We start from the raw sequence: 24,025 nt of genomic DNA on the forward strand, positions 1-24,025 counted from the left end.
AATAAACTATGAATGCTTTATATCCATGTAACAGGAAGAAACTCAGCTAACTGATCTTTTTTTTTTTTTTTTTTAACCCACAAAGCTAGCGCTGAGCCTATGAATTAGCGATGAGTGGAAAAATGCTAACGCATTACTGCACAGAAACTCACTCATAACAACCTTATTACTTATCGTAGCTGCACGTCCAACCCATCGATTTGCATCGTGAGATGACACAGAATCAATCGGTACATACACAATCACTCCATGATAAGAACTCGCGAAGATATTAAAAAGAACAGACATCAAAACATGTGGGGCTAGGTAGCTAAAAATGGTAAAATGGCTCACCTTTGTTGTTGTCTGGTCAAAAGTGGTCTTCAATGGCATTAAAACGATAAAAACGCTGCTGAAGTTAATCCATAGGTTAATCCAATGTGTCTGTGTCCCTTTGAAAGGATTTCTGATAATCCATAAGCAATAAACCTGCTTTTCCGTTTCCAGATGTCAGAGCGAGAGATAGGTTCGCTCTCATGCAAAACTGCATGCGCATAGCTCTCATTTCTCAATGATAAGGTGTGTGTGTATGTGGAAATTCCCCTTCTATTCTATTGGCTCTAACGGTCAAAAAGAGATGTCAATCACCAAAATCGACCAATGGGTTCTAGAGAAACGGTAAAAACTACCATTTCCACCCAAATCACCTCAGAGGTGGAGTTTTTTTGCTAAACCTCTCTAAAAAGGTCAAATGTCACTTGTTTTGCATCAATCTTGATACGGGGTACTTATTATATGTTGTACTGGATTCCTAAAGCTTATAGTCTACCTTACCATCATCCAAGGGTAGTTTTCACTGTAAGTAAAACATATTTTTGGACAGACACTAATTTACAGTTTTTTACTATGTTCAATCTGAATTTTCTTTAAAATAAAAAACATCTATATTGATTCTGACTTTTCTACGTCCAACTCACAGGTTAATCGTTACTTTGAGACTTTTTTTAATTAATTTCCCCCTTTTTAGAAGTGTAGTTATGGTCATTTGTTCTGGAAATGTCATTTTCGAGCCGGAGACCTGAAAAACAGGCTCAGTGCTTAACAGGTTAAATAATAAGCAAAATGTTGATCATGGCTTGCGAAGATACAGTATAAGGGTCATGTCCACAACACACAAACTGATCCTGCTGTTACAACCATAGACTGTGTGTTTATATATATATATATATATATATATATATATATATATATATATATATATACAGGACTGTCTCAGAAAATTAGAATATTGTGATAAAGTTCTTTATTTTCTGTAATGCAATTAAAAAAACAAAAATGTCATACATTCTGGATTCATTACAAATCAACTGAAATATTGCAAGCCTTTTATTATTTTAATATTGCTGATTATGGCATACAGCTTAAGAAAACTCAAATATCCTATCTCTAAATATTAGAATATCATGAAAAAGTATACTAGTAACTCGAAACACCTGCAAGGGTTTCCTGAGCCTTGAAAAACACTCAGCTTGGTTCAGTAAACTAAATCACAAGTATGGGGAAGACTGCTGATCTGACTGCTGTCCAGAGGACCGTCATTGACACCCTCCATCAGGAGGGTAAGACACAAAAAGAAATTTCTCAAAGAGCAAGCTGTTCACAGAGTGCAGTTTCAAAGCACATCCACAAAAAGTATGTTGGAAGGGGGAAATGTGGCAGGAAACGCTGCACAACCAAGAGAGATGACCGCAGCCTTAACAGCATTGTGAAGAAGAGTCGCTTCCAGAATTTGGGGGAGCTTCAAAGACAGTGGACTGAAGCTGGAGTCCAGGTATCAAAAGTCACTGTTCACAGACGTGTCCGGGAAATGGGCTACAATAGCCGTATTCCCATGGTCAAGCCACTTCTGAACTCAAGACAACGGAAGAGGCGTCTGACTTGGGCTAAGGAAAAGAAGCACTGGACAGTTGCACAGTGGTCCAAAGTCCTCTTTTCAGACGAAAGCAAGTTTTGTATTTCATTTGGAAGTCAAGGCGCCAGAGTCTGGAGAAAGGCTGGAGAGGAGCAAAATCCAAGTTGCTTGAAATCCAGTGTGAAGTTCCCACAGTCAGCGATGGTTTGGGGAGCCATGTCAGCTGCTGGTGTTGGTCCACTGTGTTTCATCAAGCCCAGAGTAAATGCAGCTGTGTACCAAGAGATTTTAGAGCACTACATGCTTCCGTCTGCTGAAAAGCTCTATGGAGATGAGGAATTCATTTTCCAGCATGATCTGGCACCTGCCCACAGTGCCAAAACCACCAGTAACTGGTGTACTGACCATGGCATTACTGTCCTCGATTGGCCTGCAAATCCCCCTGACCTGAACCCCATAGAGAATATGTGGGGTATTGTGAAGAAGAAGCTGAAAGACACCAGACCCAACAATGCTAATGAGCTAAAGGCCGCTATTGAAGCATCCTGGGCATCCATAACACCTCAGCAATGCCACAGGCTGATTGCCTCCATGCCACGCCGCATTGATGCAGTAATCCGTGCAAAAGGATTCCCAACCAAGTACTGAGTGCATTAATGGACATTTTCAAATGTTTGATTGTGTTTTGCTGTTATAAATCTTTTTTTTTTACTTGGTCTGAGGAACTATTCTAATTTTTTGAGATAGGATTTTTGAGTTTTCTTAAGCTGTATGCCATAATCAGCAATATTAAAATAATAAAAGGCTTGCAATATTTCAGTTGATTTGTAATGAATCCAGAATGTATGACATGTTTGTTTTTTTAATTGCATTACAGAAAATAAAGAACTTTATCACAATATTCTAATTTTCTGAGACAGTCCTGTATATTAGGGGTGCACCGAATGGGAAATTCTTGGCCGAAACCGATACCGAAAATAGGAAACAGTTGGCCGAAAACCGAAAGCCGAAAGGCCGAAAATGATTAATAGAAATATATATATATATATATATATATATATATATATATATATATATATATATATATATAATGTATACATTTTTTACCAATGTTGTTCAGCTACCTGATTATGGAAAAAGACATGATTATGGCAAAACTTAACTTAAATAATAATCACTATTATGGGTCCATAAAACATTTATTCAGCACTTTTGAATGCATACAGTACATTAATTCCAAGTCAAGTGCATTTTCTTTTCTCTGTAGGATAACTACAACAAAGTGCATTCAGAACAAAGCCAAGATGCTTTAAAACTGCATAAACATCTAGGCCAGTAGGCCTACAACAAAATAGTGTAAATAAAGACTAACAGCCAGGCCTTCAACAACAACAAATGCACCTATAAGTGCATGCATACAAATGTGCAAACTGGATAAATCCACATGAATGTAACTATTTACAAATGAAATTACAATTCAATTTCATAAGCAAAGTAGTAAACATTGTATAAAGATACATAAAGTGAAAACTGGATACAAAATCCACAATCAATTACAAATTAAATTACAATTTCAAGAATCTGCAAATAAGGTGGTCTGTCCTCATGAGCAATGTAAACAACATTGTATCATTTAGATACCGAAAGTACAATATATTGAACACTGTGCTGCTGTCATTTCCCCCTAATGATAACCTGAGATGGTGAATTATAACTCACAATGAAAATTGTTCAGGAAAGTGGGTATAGAGTAGACATGTAGAACTAGATAAGCTTATGATAAGCCAGCCTTGTCTACTTATTAAGGAAAAGTGGGAGGTTATTTTTAATGAACAGTAGCTTCTTTGCTTTATCAGCCATAAGTCTGTTCCTCTTCTCATCAAGCACATGAGAGGCAGCGCTGAACAGTCTCTCGCTGTCAGTGCTTGTGATTTGATCATAGTCCGCATATTTATCCGGGTGTTTTGATTTCAAGTGGTGGAGTAATCCCGAAGTGGTGAAAGTCTTTGCAGTTACACCCCCTCGAGAAATGTCAGCTGAACACGTTTTACAAATCGCAATCCGCGCCTCTTTCTCTGATATTTTTAAATATCTCCAAGCGCCAGACATGTTGGCTGTGAGCCAGCCGCGAGCATGGTCCCGCGCCGTGCTTGTCGCCGCCTTTTGATTACGTCATCACAACAACACGTTAGCTTACCAACGTAACCCTGTTCCCTGACATTCGGTGATATTTTTTCGGTGCTAAAACCCTTTCGGCCGAAAGCCGAAAGAGCCTTTTTAACCATTTTCGGCCGATAATTTTCGGCGGCCGAATATTCGGTGCATCCCTAATATATATATATATATATATATATATATATATATATATATATATATATATATATATATATATATATATAAATGTTACAACAAGTGCACGTTACTGATGCAATATTAGACCATTTTGGCTTATGCTAGAAGAGGGGTGCAAGGAATAGTCTAAGTAGTGGGGGAGTTTTATACACGAAAGGTGTGGAAATTCTCTGGCGTTATAATATCAGCGCGGCCGCGGTCAGATCAAAATAGAGAACCGCAGTGACACGTCCAAAAACCCGGAAGTAAGTTAGCATTTTTAGCACTTCCGGTTCCTTCGTCAAAAAGTAATGCATTTTTTCCATAGGGTTTTGGAAAATAGCTCGAAATAAGGTCTGTGGTTGACACAAATTTAAGAGATAAATCACGTTTTGTTCTACGGCATTAAATACATCAGCAGTGACCCCACTGGTGATTTTTGAAGAGTTTACGTGTCTGAAAAACGATGGTTGTTACCGAGTGGCTGAATAGGACTACAGAAATTGTCGAGGCCGTTGTACGTCATTACGCCGAACACGTAAACACTCCCGCTAAGTTTGTTTTCCCCTGTGTTCTGCTTGTAAGCAAGTACATGCCTATCTTTAGTATCTGTATATCTATATCTGACCATTAGAATCTGTATTTTTGAAATTGTCGTTTTTAACACCGTAGTTTTACAAATGATAGAATAATTAATTACCAGTGTTTTCCAATTTTACTCGGCAGTTTGTTTCGTTAGCTAACGTTAGCTAAAGCTAGCGCTACTAGTTAGCTACGCACAGTGCTTGAATTGGGCCGGTACCCACCGGTACACAGTACCGGCACTTCTGATTTTTACCCATGTGGTACCGGCACTTCTTACTGAGTACCGGCAAGGTGCCGGTACTCAGTAAAATGCCGGTACTCAGCCGCCGGCAATATACGTATATATTGTAAACGCAACGCAGCGCAAATGTGGGTCTGACTCTGCCTCACAGAGGGTGACTGGCTGTCTACATGACGTGGCCTGCCGACATTGCCACTTTCATACAGATCATACTAATGCCCTCGATTGGTCTCTGTGTGTCATTCAAGCTCGGGAGGGTGTGTGTTGGTGTATGTGTGGCGCGAGCGAGCGAGAAAGCGCACGCACCGGTTACGTGTATTGTTGTTAGCATCTGGTGCTAGCTAGCTGCACTAACGGATATAAGGAGCTGTTTCAACAACAAGGTGGAGGGAGAGTCCTTTGCTGTCAGACTGAGAGGCTGATAACTACAGTTCTGGTGAGGTAAATTACTCTCTGAGTCTTTAGATAGTTAACTTAGTTTAAGTTATCTCAGTGGGTCTCAAACGGTTCGGTCACCATTTATGTAAACACATATTTCCATTTGAGGGGGTAGTGATTAGTAAAATATGCATGAATAATACAAACAAAATGTTAACTAGGTGAAAAAAGGTAAGATAAACTTGTTGAGAGCTAAAACTAGTCTTTGCTGTTGCCTCAAAGAGGAGCAGGGGGGAGAGGAGGGAGACAGGAGAGGCCGATTCAGGAGCCCAGACACACTCACAACTATAAATGAACCAAAAACAAATAAATAAACAAGTTTCAATGTTTTTTCATATTGGATATTGTATGTTATTGGTTATGGCCATGTACTTATGATTTTATGATTATTTAAATGTATACATTTTTGTTTCATATGGGTGTAGTCTCTTTATTTCCCCCTCAAAATGCACCAGATTGATGCATTTAAGTCCAACATTTAAAAAAAAGATCTTACCGGGGGAGCATGCCCCCGGACCCCCCTATAGGATTTGAGGCCCGGCCCCACTGTTCCCAAATAGATTTGCAATTTTTTTTAAATAGTAACCCATCTTCATATGTTTCTTTTTGGGTAGTAGATTTAAACTAGAGGGCTATCACTTTGTGCAGCAACGCTATTGACAAATAAATCCAACAAAATGGCACAAAAAACTGGTAGTGGCCTCAGGGACGAGGAGTCATTTAACCAGCCAGTATGAGTCAAGCTTTACTTTCTTTTATATCCATAAAGAAAAAGTAAATCTGTTTACAGTTGTTTCCTTATGGATGTTGAGAGGTATCCATATATCTCTTCATTTTGCTCTCAAAGTGCACCAGATTGATGCATCTAACTTCAATATTTAAAAAAAAATGTTCCCGGAGGAGCATGCCCCCGGACCCCCCTAGACTAGAGGGTGTCAGGTCCACTCCCCACTTATAAAAATAGCACTCTACCACTGCACCCCCTCTAATCTCAGATGCACCCCGAGTCATTTTGTTTAAGTACAGTGAGCTTTTCCAAAATATACAGTAAAGAGACAAACCCACCAGCATTATAGGATATACTATGACTTTGTGCCAAATACTTGTTGCTGATTTAGAGTACTGGCACCTTTTTTATTCCAATTCAAGCACTGGCTACGCAATGGTTTGTTGCTTTGCTCTGGGTTGCAGCCACAGGTCTTCGCATGAAACGTGCTTGTTCTATCGTTTCCCGGCCAATGTTTTCCAAAGGAGAGTCTGGATTCGTGCCATGAGGTAAGCTGACGTTACATTTTTGTCCATGTCACGGTAAAATGTAAATGATGGGTAGTGACTGTATCGCCGTTTTAGAGATGGCGCTGCTGAAAAGACCGCAACATAAGTAAAGATAATGAATAAATCCTATTAAAACCTCGCTGTGTGGCTTATATGATAAGTCTAATTAGTACAAGCAGCATAACATTTCACCATGTAACTAAAGATTGTAGTCAGGGAAATCAATTTGACATATTGAACTAATAACAAATCACCTCTGGCTGGCAGAGAACTCTCTGCTCCATAGCTTCTCTTGGACTTAAAATCACATGTACATTTTACATTTATATTCAATTTAATATTCCATCCCTCACATACTTTTGTATATATAATAACTTATATTTTGTTTTTCTTGTTATGCTGCTGCAACACAAACATTTCCCAAATTGGCATCAATACAGTAATATCTTATCTTAATTAATTAAGAAATATAACTATTATAATTAGTGTAGCAGCTGACACCTATTTTCAATATGGATTAATCTACCATTTCTTTCTTTAGTTCAATTTTGATCTATAAAAATGTCAAAATAGTGAAAATGTTCACGAGACTTATCAAAGTGCAAGGTTATATCTTTAGATGTTTTGTTTTAGCCTATGTACTGTATGTCTTAATGCTCTTACAGTATATGTGACGGGGTGAATTCCATGAAACTAATATTTTATATCTTCCCAACAGACGAGCTGACAGGAAACCTAACCCTCTAACAACCACAACATTGCAAAGGCGAGTAAATGTAAATTAAAAACGATTCACAATTTCTTCTTCTTTCTTGCAGTGAGGTGAAGCTGACCTTGCACTTGCTGCCAGTAAGGATGTTCCTCACGCAGGCTGAATGTTTCTCCTTCCTTACTGACACAAAAGCCCTTGATTTGCAATGCTTCACTAATTGTCATTTCCCTGGCTCCGTTGGGACACTTTACCTCCAGCACAGCGGAAGACCCTACCAGACCATCTGGAGATGCCCCCAACAATCCTGATAGGGAGAGCCACAAATCTGACTCATGGACCTGCATCTGGGTTGCAGTGGTGAATGCCCTGACGCCCTCACATTCATTCATAGTCCCCCACTGTACAGACAAAACACCATCAAGGGCCTGTTGTTGCCCTAGCACCCTGGCAATAAGGGAAGCAGTCACACACTTTGACCTCAGGACAGCTCCAAAGTTGCTGGCAGTCAACCTTCCTTTCCTGAACAAATGCCAGTTTGGGTTGGTTCGCTGACCAGTGGTAGCCACCTGAATTGCCCTCTGTTGCTCTTCAGACAATGCCATGCTTGCTACAATTGCCTCAGGTCCCTGATGCCCAACAGATTTGATAATTTCAGGAACAGTAAGTGTTTCCAAGCTGCAGTGTTCCTCTTCTGGCTCGGGGGAGAGAAGCAAAGAAATTCCTGAGAACCTGCCCCCGAGTCTGTCCCTCAGCCAGTCACGCTCTTCGGAGGTGGGCTCTCTTGTCAGCGGGTTGAATGAGTTATTGGTTGGAGGAAATAGCTCCTCCACTGAATGCATACGTTTAGCTGCCTTTGGCTTCTTCCACTGAGGGGGTGTCAGTGCAGCTGAAATTGTGGATGGCAAAGATGGCTCATGCAGCCGCATGACTGCATTTCCATTCTCCACATGGGCATTCACATTTTGTGGAGAGAATTCCCTCTTCAACTGTAGATACCTGTGGTGGTGGGATTGTTTTATTATTTAAAATATATTTACATTTATAATGCCTTCCCAATTATCCCTTTAATTGTTTATAGCCTACTGTATGTTTATTTCATGGATATTTCTGAGTTTTCTGGTGTGTAATATTTGTAATCTTGGGGCCTCTTCTCTTTAACGTCTACATGCTACCACTGGCTCAGATAATGAAGAACAATGAAATAAGTTACCATAGCTATGCAGATGACACACACATTTACATAACCATTTCACCAGGAGACTATGCTCCAATTCAAACACTGAGTAAGTGCATTGAACAAATCAATGACTGGATGTGTCAGAACTTTCTCCAATTAAACAAAGATAAAACTGAGGTAATGGTTTTTGGAGCCAAGGGAGGACGTTTAAAAGTTAGTGCTGAGCTTCAGTCTGCAATGTTCAAAACAACAGATAAAGCCAGAAATCTAGGTGTAGTCATGGACTCTGACCTGAGTTTCAACAGTCACATTAAAACAGTTACTAAATCAGCTTACTATCACCTAAAGAACATATCTAGGATTAAAAGACTAATGTCACAGCAGGATTTGGAAAAACTTGTCCATGCTTTTATCTTCAGTAGACTGGACTACTGCAATGGTGTCTTCACAGGTCTCACTAAAAAATCTATTAGAAAGCTTCAGCTGATTCAGAACGCCGCTGCTCGAGTCCTCACTAACACTAAGAAAGTGGATCACATCGCTCCAGTTCTGAAGTCTTTACACTGGCTTCCTGTGTGTCAAAGAATAGATTTCAAAATACTGCTGCTGTTTATAAAGCACTGAATGGTTTTGGCCCAAAATACATTTCTGACCTCCTGCTAAATTATGAACCATCCAAATCTCTCAGGTCTTCAGGGACTGGTCAGCTTTCTGTCCCCAGAGTCAGAACTAAACATGGTAAAGCAGCGTTTAGTTATTATGCTCCAAATATCTGGAACAAACTCCCAGAAACCTGCAGGTCCGCTGCAACTCTGACTACTTTTAAATCCAGGCTGAAGACTTTTCTTTTTGTCGCTGCTTTTAATTAAACTATTCATATCTTAGACCGCACTGTAACTTTTATCCATGTATTTTTTCTTTTAATGTTTATTTTATTAGCTTTTCTTTTTAATGACTGATTTTAAATGCCATTTTCTTCATGTCTTTCATTTTTTGTAAAGCACTTTGAATTGCCTTGTGTTGAAAAGTGCTATATAAATAAACTTGCCTTGCCTAATAAAGATTTCATGTGACACAAAAAATGGATTTGTTGATGGGAATTAATGTAAATAAATTAACTCTAGGTTAACGGTACTCTTGCTATCACTACTCACCGACACTATAAACCTTGTCCCTCATGCTAGCCCTGACAACACTGGTAAGCACACCTTCATCTAGGCTGCACTGTTTTACGTGTCCTGACTTGTAGTGGTTCTCTCCTATCTAAACTCTTCTTGTCATCTTTGTAAAACGATATCAAACTGGTAATTGACACAGCATTGACTTCTAGTTAAATTCAGTGTGGCTAAAATGAAAAGCTTTGTTAAAATATGCAAGCGCGCGAAAGTCAAAGTCAGCGTTATTGTCAAAAATTCTACATGTGTTATACATCCAGAAATCTTTAAATATCGTTATATACAGTATACAGTTTAAAATGTTAATATATTTAATTCTTCAAAGTGCAGTTTCAGTGCAAGTCAGTTGAAACGATCTTAAGTTGGCGTGACGTTGAAGTCGTGCGACCCTGCTGCTGTACTGGCTTGTAGTCCGTCTATAGCATAACGTTAGCATTTTGCTTCTGGCGACTAGATTTATGATTAAAAAATTATAAAAGTAGGGTTGACATGTGGAGATTATCCGGCTGAACAAAACGTGATCCCTCTCTTAAATGTGTGTCAACCACAGACCTTATTTCGAGCTATTTTCCAAAATCCTATGGAGAAATTGCATTGGTTTTTGACGAAGGAGCCGGAAGAAGTTTACTTCCGGGTTTTATGACGCGTCACTGCGGTTCTCTATGCCTCCGAATGCAACTTGAATAGAGTCAGACCTACAGCCAATCAGAGCAACGAAACGTTGGATCTGCGTCATGCATTACTGATGAGATCAATCGGAACCGCCATTCAGTATCTCCATTGGATCTTCAACGTACTACGTGTACTATACATCACGTTCACAGTAGGGGTGTTGAAAATAATCGTTTCTACGATGCATTGCGATGCGGACGTGGACGATTCGGTATCAATGCAGTGACTGAAGATAATCGATTATAGCGTAGTAACGTTGCTTCCTGATTTTCCGGCCACGGCTTTACTATAACGTTTTTTTTTCTGTCACTTTAATATCAAATCGGTCGGTGACGCAGAGATCAGGGAACAGACGTGACAGCGGCACAGCAACACCAAACACGGAGCAGTCTGCTTTATCCACCAACACAAGAACACCAGTCCAGAACCAAAAGCAGAAGGACCCGCTCTGAATCACACCGTGTCACTGCGGCTCAGAGACACAGGGATTTATGTTTTTTTAAATATAATCGCGTTACAATCATGTCAGGTTTTTGGTGGATTTAATTAAGTCTTGGTTTGCAGAGTATGGATGTCCTCTAGCGATTTTCAGACGATATATACGTGTGTAAAGTTTGTGAAGGCAGGAGGAAAAAAGCTTCCGCGATCACTGTCTCCTCTCCGTTCCGGTTATGGCTAGAAAGGATCCGTCTTGTGTAAAACTCTCGCGAGAGTTTGGCTGAATGTCATGTGGCTGAATGTTTACGTTTGGCAGGCAGCCTTTCAGTTACGATCGTTAACATCAGTTGGCCACAGCAAATGATGTTGAGAAGCTAAAGTATCTATTAATTATGTCAATGACAGGGAGTGTGATTGTTGAAATAGGGTGTTAGCGGTCTTGTTGGTGTTCAAAGAAGAATGACAACACTAGATCACCAACACTATGGTTTATGTTTTATTCACAGGCAAGTCAACGTTGTCGCAGTAAAAGTCCCAAGATAGCTCCTGGTGCAATAAAATGTTCCCTTGCAGTGTTTTACTATTAAGTCTGATGTTTCTCTATTAATATTGCTGCTGCATTAATGTGTATGTTGCATCATGTTACTGCTGTAGATGTGTTTCCGAGCCGCTCCGATTACAACGAGAGTTACAACGAGAACGTGACGTCATATTTACACTAGACGGATCCTTTCTAGCCATAACCCTACGTTCCTCCAAACCCCGCCCCCTCCCTGAAAATAATGAGTTACAGGCTGATAGTAACCTGATAGAAACTTTATTATTCACTTAATCACTGAGATATAATGAAGCTAACTTAATCTCATACATTCATGGGATTTATGTAACAGTAAGACAGAGAATGTAAGTGTGCACCCATATGCAGTATTTTTGTTTGTATATGCTATTGTAAATACTCCTGTTGTCTGCTGTGTTCAGACTGAAGTCCTGAGTGTGATGCCACATTCAGGACCTTCAGTGTCCTTTTTTTAACAGAAGACTGTTGCTAGAAGCTGCAGCTAGACTGCAGAAGCATTATTTTTTTGTTTTTGAGGATGGAACAACTTCACACACAGATATAGGGAGGCTAGACCTATACAATTGATTTATTTTTGGTTTATAAATGAATGTCAAGACATTTATGTTGTTAATTTCTGAAGCACTTTCTAAATAATAAAAAGAGAGTTCATATGTATTTACTGCATGTATGCATTGATGAAAAATAAGCCATGTGCAGTAATATAGAAAATGGAGGATGCAACGCATTGGTATGAATCGTGATGCATCGTGATGCATCGGAATATCGAATTGAATCGAATCGTTGACAGGATAATCGTAATCTAATCGTGAGACCAGTGAAGATGCACAGCCCTAGTTCACAGTGATCCCTTTTTATTTACTACAAGACAAATGTGCCGTTTTATTTCATACAGTTCCATTTTGATTGAGACAGGGAAATAATCTAAACCTCACGCGTGGCGTTTCACTGTCAAGGGGGGCGATATAGCGTGTATGTAATTACATTGCAAATACTGACTTGAGCTCCACCACTGTATGGGTTAGCCCTACCATAGATTACCCAACAAAAATACTCTGGTGCCGCCACTGATGATTAGGATAAATAAAAACAGATTTGAAATCATTCCAATGTATACTATAGGACAGTAACCACACATATTGTTTAAAACTGGAGAGATTAAAAAATATGCATGAATAAATAAATGTTAACTAGGTAAAATAAGATATAAATGATCAACAAACAATAAAATACGTTACATTTATTTGTTATTGGCTATGGTAGGTTATTGGTTATGTTCACATACTTATTTGGTTATTAAAATGTAAACCGATCTTTTTCATATGGGTGTTTAGAGTTGTACCCCCTAGATCTAGTCTCTAGTAATTGATTGCACCAGATTGAAGCATTTTACTTTAAAATGTTTAAAAAAATAATGAATACATTTGAAACCTTCTTTATGTATATAACCAACATGTCAATACATTTCAGTTTTTGTAGTGTATTGGTCTTCTGTAGAGATTTTTCATTTATTCTTTATATATTCTATTGTGTATTGCTTGGGGGGGGGGGGGGACACCAAATCATAATCTCGCCTTGGGCACCAAAATGTTTAGGACTGGCCCTGGGGGTCAGGACCTACTTTGGGGGTTGCCAAAGCTTCAGGGGGGGTCACAAGGTCTTGTTTATCCTGGGTAACTTGACCTACCTGTTGACAGCGCGACAGTTTGCACCACAGGCTTTGTGCTATGTGGACTTTGCCCATTTAACTCGATGGTAACATTTTTCCTGCCTGCACTAACAAGCTCCCTCTATCATCAGTGTTATTATCTACTCTGCTGCCTACTGCTCATTTACTTTAGGGGAAGAGGTTTTGTTGTTCAAGTATTCCACTTTTCTTAAATTGTAACATTTCTATTCCTTATAATAGCCTACGTACTTGACCTATTCAGTTAAACTTCTGGGCCATTTCTATACACTTTACATTACACTTGGTATTAAACTGCTATTTTGACCTTTCAATCAGGAATCAATTCAGTTTATCTAATGTTATCTTATGGCGCTTTTCCACTGCAGGACCTAGCACGGCTACCACAGCTTAGTTTGGCCTTAGTAGGGCAGGCTCACTTTAAGCTGTGTTTCCATTACAGTTTAGTAACTGGTGTAGTTACTAATATAGTAACGCAGTGTAGGCGCTAGACGGGACAATCGGCTGTTCGGCGGGCGGAGCGACGCTGGGTGAAACTGCCGTGACGTCATCTTCAATGCGAAACACAAAACCAACATCAGCCGTTAGCTGTTAGCACTCAGAGCTCACAGCTCCTCATATCTGTTCAGAAACTAGACAAAAGTTAAACAAGTACAAACCACAGACTGTCTGTGTCATGGCGAATACAGTCGCTGGTTTATTTATGTCTGTAGGCCGTTGTTGGGAGTGTGGACGGAGCATATACAACGTTAGCTTAGCCTGATCGATCCGATCTCCATTCAGAAAACACGCATTTTAAAATGTTTTTCAACTGTCGTCTTGTCTGCAGACCGGTATCAGTATGTTGTTACTTCAGCATCATTTTGAGACGTGTATTACAATTAAATCACGGTAAAATATGTTTTTTTTTTGTAGTTGTAGCCGGGTCATTCTACAGAAAAGGTGGAAGTACTGTCACTTACTTTTGCAGACACCAAAATACATGACGTTGACCTAATACTCACATTCATTATATATGTTGAATAAATAGAGATTGTCTTTGCAATGGTACTAAATTAAAAAATGTAAAACATTGTTTTATACATAAATTGCAATTTATTTAAAATGCCAAGTTCAAGGAACTGCCTTGTCACTTTGATCATACATGGAAGAGGAGCCTATAGTTTTCATGTAAAATATTTTTTTTCAATAAATAAATCTCATTCATATTTAACATTATTAGCATTAAATATAACACTGAAATGGTAACAAAAAACCCAAATTATTATTAATAATATCCAATAAATGTCAGTCACCCAAAATTACGTCATTGGTGTTACTGCTACACAAAACGCTTTTATTTTGAAGTAATGTACTGTCTCTGAAGTGCCTCCTGTAACAAGAGATCATTTGAGGCATGCAGTGGACAAAGGTGTAATTTTATCTTCAAATTGTACGTGCGTCTTTCAAGTCTGTCATTAGTTTTACTCATTTCATAGCCCTAGGGGTGAACATTTCAATGAGAAAATGTATTGTATTGAAGAGTTAAACGATTTTGATATTGACTGAAGCCATATTTGGTCTGACACATTGCAGCCATTTTGTTAAAATTGTAGTGTTTTCTCCAAATTGTCACTGGTGTTACCGTCACTAGTGTTACTTTTCTTCCTGGTAACACCAGTGACATTCCTATGTAAATAAGCTTTGTATAATGTATAAAAATAATAAAACTACTTTAAGCTCTACTTGTTGTGGATTCATCAAGTTAAGAGTTAGTTATTGCTATTTAGCAAGTTTTAGATGTGTTTTAGAAGGAATATATTTCAGCAGATTTGTATCACCCAGATTCCACCTTTTCTGTAGAAGCCTCCTTGCCAGCGATTCTCTCTGATCATTCAGCAGTCGAGTGTTTACGTCGATAGTTTAGCATATTCAGCCCGGTTGTTGGCCCGGTAAGAACCTCGATTTTGGAGGTCCAGAAAAAAGGTGAAAAAGTAGCCCTGAGCCGGAACTACCCGTAGTGGAAAAGCAAAAAAAAACGTGCCGGGCCGCTACGTGCTGCAGTGGAAAAGCGCCATGAGTTAAGACAAACTCTATGTATCACGTAACATGGAAGAGGACGCTGTGTAAATTACTAAAGTGTTGCTCAAGTTTCACTTCTTTAACTCGGGTGCTTTATCATGGGTTTGCACAACCATGCTGAGACACACAGACAACATGTACATGTGACTTTTACCCGACCATGTTGAATGTGTGTGTTCGTTTCATGCATGTGGCACCTCCATGCATACCAGTGGAGTCAGATATGATGTGTGTAGTTATTCTTTACTGCCCTGATAATCCTGGTCCCTCCCTGGAGGCCCACTGTCTGTTTGTTCATCTCTTCAGGACAGACGGTGTTAAAACTCCGGCAGCTTGGCTCTAACACAAAGCTGTTGTTAAAGCTATAACAGAAGAACAGTTTGATGAAAAGCACCAATGGGAATTGGAAGATTCTAGTTCTCCTGTGTTCTCCCTGCAGCTCAATGTGGTGATGTGCAGAGTTTTGAGGGTTAGTTTAAAAAATGTGTTCAATTAAAATGACTAACTACATGTAAATAATGAGAGAAATTAGATGTAGACTCCTTAGATAATGACAGTATATGTTTACGTCTTTTTTTATGTAACTGTAGGGGAATACAGTTACCTTTTTTTTGTATCATGTTTGCGTAATCTCATTATATGTAATCCGTTGCTCCCTAAACCTGGGTATGTGTTCCAAATTTGTTCTGGACAAATTCTATGATATGTTTTTTCATAAAGTTTCAAACCAACAAGAACTTCACAATGGTAAAATAATCGATGACGGTACATAGAATGTCTGAATATGTCTGTCACTTTAATATTTGGATTTGGATTTGAAGTCGCACATATATCAGAAAACCAGATCTGTCCACATCAGAGCTGATTACCAAGCGCAGTAATCACAGCACATCCAAGATTACAAAAATAAAGGCTTGTACTTGTTCCCTGCGTCACTGGGCCACATTTTGTTGGGATTTGGAAACTGTGCTTGGTCTGAAGTGAGTGGAACAGCAGGCTGCCAAAATATACAGAACATAAGCTGTTCCTGCCGTGTGATCAGAGCGAGAATCAAATTACTTTATCCTCCCAAGTGCAGTTACAGTCCTCGGAGAAAAGCTCTCTGCAGTTCACTTTTAAGTAAAAGTCTAAGACTGTGGCTGACATAGCAAATCTGACCCACATTCTTCTTCACTGCTCCTTCCAACAATGTTCCTTCTTCTATTTATTTTTACTTGCTTACGTTGCAGTAGAACATTTCTGATAAAATGATCATCGGGATTTGTCAAACAACGGAAAACGTACTAAAAAGTAGTACTTAAAAACAATACTTTTGGTATTCAATTATAACATTCCAGTAAAGACACATTGAATGCAGCTCTTATCTGTGTATGTCTCTGTTTTTTAATTGTGTTCTGTAAATCTTCAGATTTCTGTTGTCACTTTTTCCAAAGTGTAAATAAGTCTATGTTTTTTTCACTGCATGCCTGTGCTTTATAACTGTGGAAAATAAATCTCATACCGCACTGAATTAGAAGCATCTCTGTCTGCAGACATACTGTGGGACATGTGATCATGTGTGCATCCTGAGACACGGTCAGTAATTACATTAATTCCATTAAGAGGCATAACTAGAAAGGCATGTGACACTGTAGCAACTGAATTAGCACCTCCAAAGAATGTTCCAGCTCAATGAGCTATTGTTACATATGACCACCTATCAGCCAGCCAGTGACTCGTTATGGGATAACCCAGCGCCATATAGAGAGAAAAGTTACGACAGCGGAGGACCTAAATGCTTGATCGTCACGTGGTTCAGGGAGACTCAATAGTTCCCCGGAAGTTCGTGGTGGGACATTTGAATGCATGATTACCGGAGATAGAACTACGATTTTTGGTAATAAGTAGTGAATAAAGGTTTTGATTTGCAATATTTATACAACATATCGATATGTATGTAGTTACATCAATATTTGAAAAAGTTAAATTTGCTAATATTTGAGGATTAAGATAAAATAAGAAGTACTTTGTTGATACCAATTTGGGAAATGTTTGCTTTGCAGCAGCAAAAGACAAGGCATTGTACATGTACACAAGACAGCTAAAAGACTAGAATCAAACAATCGAAAATGTAAACATCTCAAATAGAAATAAAATAGCAGAAAATATACATAGTGTGAACAGCTATCTTACCTGTTAACATATACATGTTAGGCTAATGTTGCCTTGGTTGAAGAGCCTGTTGCTGTTGTTTATTGCTTTGAATTGTTTAAAACAAATATTATCTTCTTAAACTTGAATGGTAGTCAGGAGCATCACATCCTAATGTTTGATATATTTAGAGGGAGGGGATGGGAAGGAAGGTTTCAAAATTCAGATTAGATTCATTTCTACCATTTCTTTAATTCATGGTGGTTTCAGTAATCCCCTGGTAATTGAGGACCTAAGTAATCTAAATGAGTAATGTCATCTTTATGACTTTCAGAAAGGACAGGAGACCGACAGGTGCCTATCAATGATTGTCAACTGACAGTAAATAAATGGAATTCAAAAAACATTGAATAGCATGTCATGCAGTTTGTCTGTGCCTTTTCCTCTGTGTTGTCCTGGCATATCGTCTCCCCCATGGTTTTCTGTGCTGCCTGAGGATGCTCCAAGAGCTCAGAGAAAGGAGTATGAATGTAAGGTTTCCCCACTGACACAGAGAGGAGGAAAGAATGGCTGGCTCAAGTCAGCAGGAGCGATTTAACTATCACAAAAGACAACAACAGCAACAACATATGTGAGATAATCATATTTTTCACAAAACGAAGACCACACCATTGGGAAGCTTAATTTCTGTTTAATCAAAATAAGGAACAGGGAGAGGCTTGCAAAACTCTGGGAGTCGAGACTCAGGCTCAGGGTGAGGGTCTCATTGCAGGTCTTCAGGCTCCATTGAATCCCTCTGGGGTTCTTGTGCTGAAAGAGGGAGACAGGAGAAAGGGTTAGATACATCTATCAACCTATAGGATGGGAAATTGCTGACCTATTTTAAACGTACCTTGTGTTTTCACTCTCACTTAAGTCCCTCTCCCTTTGCCATCAATCCAAAATCAGCTGAGCTGCAACATAATACAGACAGGTAAGAATCAAAAGAATCACAAGGACATCATATGGCTCTGCTAAAAACACTCACCCGTAAGTTAAGTTTTTGTTTACTGTTTGGAAGTCTCAAATATGCACTCTGAATCCATATCAATAGCGATGTATCACACAAATAGCTCTCTTCCTTATTATTGTGTAACGTTAACTATATTATACTAGCTTGAACTCCAAGATGGATATCCTCATTTCACCACCTCCACCCACTACAATCACACGCCCCAATGTTATATTTAACTGATATTTAACTCCCTCCACCCCGGATAAAAGCACGTTAAGAAGCCCCTTTTCTCTAATTCCACAACGTTGGAGGAAATAACATTAGGAGAACGGATTAATATAATGGATTAATAGGCTGTTCGTGGTTAACGTGTGTTGCTAACTTTATCCGGTATCCTAGCCTTATCTGTAAACGTAAAATATACTGATTTAAGGGATAATCCACTAACATCCTTTAATAAACATGTTAATTTGATTCAGATGTTCTGATAATATCCGCAATATAAATCTTTAAATGTCTTCTTACCTTTTAAAAGTCCATCACGAACGGTCTGTTATGCTGCAACCATAGATTGCTAGCCGCAGATCCTCTCCATAGTTCCCCGGAAGTTAGCGGCATTGCTGTAAAAAACTGGTCCATTGGAGTGAACGGAGATGTCGTAACTCTTCTATCTATATGGCGCTGGGATAACCCCATGATGTCACCGTGGTAACCTATTATTTACAGAGTTTAAGGCCCAGGCAAAAGGGGATACATTTAGTTGTTTTTTTCCTAAAAAGGGGCCCTTTAATGCTCATTTTCAGGTTCATATCAGTAGTGTCTCTACTGTGACATGTCTCCATACTTTAAAGTTCAAAAAGCTCTTTTATTTTTCTCATACTGCCTGTGCTGCAGCACCTCTTTTCACCCTCTGTCTGAAACCAGAGCCCAGTCTGCTCTGATTGGTTAGCTGGCTGTGTTGGAGCCTGGTTGGAGCGTGTTACATTCATAGTGATGGCACTATGTTACTGAAGAAAACAAAGGGGTCCAATGGAGGCGTTTCAGGCAGGGGGGGAGGGTGTGGGTGAGAAATCCTAAAGGGATTTTTGCCTATGAGGACAATTTACATGCACAAAAACCTATACAACACATCCAAAAAGCCTAATGTGCTTAATGATGTTAAAGATGTCATTAACTGTTAATGACATGTGATGTGTTTTTGTGTTCCTTATGTTTGTTGTGTTGAAATGGTGTTATGTGTGCTTGAGTATTTGTGTGTAGACCCCAGGAAAAACGAACGGGCTTAATAAAGACCTGAGAAAAAATGAATCGGAGGAGAATAAATGTTTTGCATTTGCAACAACACATTTTTCATGTGAAGATCAAAGTCACATTTTTGAGACGTAATCAAAGTGGATTTAATGAAAGTTTGACTTTACCCGCAACAATTCAAATGAACTCTAGAAATACAAAAATAAATAGTGTCCTATTTTTTTCCCCTTATTCCAGGCCACAGTTTGAAGCGATATCCCTTTCGGCATTACGTTTCTCCAACATTACATTACATTACATGTTACTTGTTAGACGCTTTTATCCAAAGCGACTTACATAGTCAATACTGTGGGCAATCCCCACAGGAGCAATTTGGGGTGAAGTGTCTTGCTCAGGGACACAAGACATGCTGACTGCAGTGGGGTTTTGAACCTGTGACGCCCTGATCCGAACACCAACGCACAACCCACTGCACCACACCCCTCCCTTATGATAATAAATGCAGTGCATCTACGTCTAGATACATAGATCAATGCACATTGAAAAATGACTAGATATGTTCAGGATTGCATAGCAGGCTGAACATTATTATATACAGTGGGGCAAAAAACGTTTTAGTCAGCCACCAATTGTGCAAGTTCTCCCACTTAAAAAGATGAGAGAGGCCTGTAATTTTTATCCTAGGTATACCTCAACTATGAGAGACAAAATGAGAAAAAAAAATCCAGAACATCACATTGTCTGATTTTTAAAGAATTTATTTGCAAATTATGGTGGAAAATAAGTATTTGGTCACCTACAAAGAAACAAGATTTCTGGCTCTCACAGACCTGTAACTTCTTCTTTAAGAGCCTCCTCTGTCCTCCACTTGTTAACTGTATTAATGGCACCTGTTTGAACTCGTTATCAGTATAAAAGACACCTGTCCACAACCTCAAACAGTCACACTCCAAACTCCACTATGGCCAAGACCAAAGAGCTGTCAAAGGACACCAGAAACAAAATTGTAGACCTGCACCAGGCTGGGAAGACTGAATATGCAATAGGTAAGCAGCTTGGTGTGAAGAAATCAACTGTGGGAGCAATTATTAGAAAATGGAAGACATACAAGACCACTGATAATCTCCCTCGATCTGGGGCTCCACGCAAGATCTCACCCCGTGGGGTCAAAATGATCACAAGAACGGTGAGCAAAAATCCCAGAACCACACGGGGGGACCTAGTAAATGACCTACAGAGAGCTGGGACCAAAGTAACAAAGGCTACCATCAGTAACACACTACGCCGCCAGGGACTCAAATCCTGCAGTGCCAGACGTGTCCCCCTGCTTAAGCCAGTACATGTCCAGGCCCGTCTGAAGTTTGCTAGAGAGCATTTAGATGATCCAGAAGGGGATCGGGACAATGTTATATGGTCAGATGAAACCAAAATAGAACTTTTTGGTATAAACTCAACTAGACGTGTTTGGAGGAGAAAGAATGCTGAGTTGCATCCAAAGAACACCATACCTACTGTGAAACATGGGGGTGGAAACATCATGCTTCGGGGCTGTTTTTCTACAAAGGGACCAGGACGACTGATCCGTGTAAAGGAAAGAATGAATGGGGCCATGTAGATTTTGAGTGACAACCTCCTTCCATCAGCAAGGGCATTGAAGATGAAATGTGGCTGGGTCTTTCAGCATGACAATGATCCCAAACACACCGCCCGGGCAACGAAGGAGTGGCTTCGTAAGAAGCATTTCAAGGTCCTGGAGTGGCCTAGCCAGTCTCCAGATCTCAACCCCATAGAAAATCTTTGGAGGGAGTTGAAAGTCTGTGTTGCCCAGCGACAGCCCCAAAACATCACTGCTCTAGAGGAGATCTGCATGGAGGATTGGGCCGAAATACAAGCAACAGTGTGTGAAAACCTTGTGAAGACTTACAGAAAACGTTTGACCTCTGTCAATGCCAACAAAGGGTATATAACAAAGTATTGAGATGAACTTTTGTTATTGACCAAATACTTATTTTCCACCATAATTTGCAAATAAATTCTTTAAAAATCAGACAATGTGATTTTCTGGATTTTTTTTTTTTTCTCATTTTGTCTCTCATAGTTGAGGTATACCTAGGATGAACATTACAGGCCTCTCTCATCTTTTTAAGTGGGAGAACTTGCACAATTGGTGGCTGACTAAATACTTTTTTGCCCCACTGTACATTGTTGGACTAATCTCATCTTGACTGTAAATCAGGCTCTTTATTTAATTCTAGTTTCTGTTTGTGCCCCCCCTCCGCAGGCTCGAATCTCCTTCGTGCGGGTGAAGTATCTGTTCCTGACCTGGCTGGCGGTGCTGGTGGGCAGCTGGGTGCTCTATGTGCAGTTCTCAGCGTACACAGAGCTGTGCAGAGGACACGAGTGCAAGAACGCCATCGTGAGTAATGGCTTTGTTTGTTTCCACCCTGTTATATCGATTATTTTGTAATGGGCTTTTATTTTGCAATTACCACTGCAAGGAACACCTAGTGCGAGGTTGAGGATGTTTAAAGGCCAGCCCCATGCATTTATCTGGCTTCTGTGTGTGGCAACTAAAACATTTTGTGAATACTCCTTGTCTTGTCTTTTGATAAGATGGAGAAATTAAATAATCCTGCTCTCTGATTATCAGACATGCACGATGATAACATTTTCTCTTTTTCTCCAAGTGTGATAAATACAGGAAGGGGATAATCGATGGGTCTGCATGCAGCAGCCTGTGTGACAAAGACACTCTCTACCTGAGCAGGTGTCTGTCAACGCTGGCTGATAACCAGGTAGGAAACTCAATTATGAAACTAAGTTGTAACTCTACTTCTCGAGATGTTACAGCTTGTTTTAATATGTGGCTAAATGTTCTCCAGGTGTACACAGGAAGCTGGGGGGACCATGATGGGATCATCCGCTGTAAGCTGGGGGAGGTTGTGCACTTAGAGCTGGGCGAGGAGCCGGAGCCCCGGAGAGAAACTCCCGTGTTCGACAAGCCCACCAGAGGCACCTCAGTGGAGAAGTTCAGAGAGATGGTCTTCAATCACCTCAAGGTAAAGGTCTTTCGTATAGAACCAAACATTGTAGTGTGAAGGGACGACCCCCCTAAGTTTCCGCCCCTCTCTTTCCACCAGTCCAAGCTCGGAGAGCAGGCTAACCTTGCCAGCCTCGTCAGCCAGATCCTCACTGTCGCCGACGGCAACAAAGATGGACGGGTGTCACTACCAGAAGCCCGCTCTACGTGGGCCCTCCTGCAGATGGATGAGGTAGAATAAGAAGCCTCTGAAATTAGCAACTAGTACTGTCTGTGGCACAAAATATGGTGTTTTTGTATACGATTTCTCAGCATGGAAAAGTGTCAAAGTTTTGGTGGACCTTTGAAAAATATTGAAATTAAAGGTGGGGTAGGTAAGTTTGAGAAACCGGCTCGAGATACACTTTTTGTTATATTCCATGGAATGCTCTAAACATCCCGATAGCAATGAATATCTTAAGTGCTTTGACAAAAAATCCATTAAAAAAATGTCATCTTTGGAAGCCGTAGTACTGTAAAAAGCACGACCAATCATTTTAAGATGAGATAAGAGATAAGACTTTATTTATCCCGAAGGAAATTGTTGTGCCAGAGTAACAAAATACAATAAACACAATAAACACAGCAGCAAAAAGAGTAATTAAACATCCACAGACAACATGAAACGTAGAAACATAGAAAGTCACACAATCAATGCAATTATTATTAGCAGTATTTAGTAGTTATAGTGCAAAAATTAAAACGTAGTGGCAGTTACGTAATTGCACGTTATCATAGCATTATTAATAATACTAATAAAAATAATATAATATAATATTGCACATAGTTATATATATATAGCAGCGAGTGTATTGCAGTGATGGAACTTACAGTATATTGTACATAGTGTTGGTGTGGGAGTTCTCAGTGCCCTTTACTTAGGGGTGAAGAGTTAAAGAGTTTGATTGCCACTGGGAGGAAAGACCTCCTGTGGCGCTGTGTGGTGGTTATGGGTGATCTCAGTCTGTGGCGGAAAGTGCTCCGGTAGGAAACCAGTGTGGCATGCAGGGGGTGACACCCGTTGTCCAGAATGCTGAGAAGTTTCCTCAGCATTCTCTCCTCCGACACCACTGCCAACGACTCCTGATCCACTCCCAGGACAGAGCCTGCTCTCCTGATAAGCTTGTTGAGTCTGTTGGCATCAGCTGTCTTCACCCCGCTGCCCCAACACACTACAGCAAAGAAGATCACACTGGAGACTACCGAGTCATAAAACATCTGCAACATAGTGCTGCAGACGTTAAAGGACCTGAGTCTCCTGAGGAAATACATGTGACTCTGGCCTTTCTTATATAGGGCGTCAGTGTTTTT

General features: G+C 39.8%; 1 protein-coding gene across 1 annotated transcript in view; it reads left to right on the plus strand.

Moving 5' to 3' along the window:
* The window catches only part of dipk1aa (divergent protein kinase domain 1Aa), a 32,598-nt gene that overhangs the window by 4,941 nt on the left and 3,632 nt on the right, over nucleotides 1-24,025 (plus strand). Inside the window, exons 2-5 of the mRNA XM_079649991.1 lie at nucleotides 21,917-22,051; nucleotides 22,323-22,430; nucleotides 22,518-22,694; nucleotides 22,776-22,907. Of these exons, the coding sequence (XP_079506117.1) occupies nucleotides 21,917-22,051; nucleotides 22,323-22,430; nucleotides 22,518-22,694; nucleotides 22,776-22,907 (552 nt within the window). The remainder of the gene's footprint in view (nucleotides 1-21,916; nucleotides 22,052-22,322; nucleotides 22,431-22,517; nucleotides 22,695-22,775; nucleotides 22,908-24,025) is intronic.

This window comes from Notothenia rossii (genome assembly GCF_949606895.1).
Source record: "Notothenia rossii genome assembly, chromosome: 9".
In the NCBI taxonomy this organism is placed as follows: domain Eukaryota; kingdom Metazoa; phylum Chordata; class Actinopteri; order Perciformes; family Nototheniidae; genus Notothenia; species Notothenia rossii.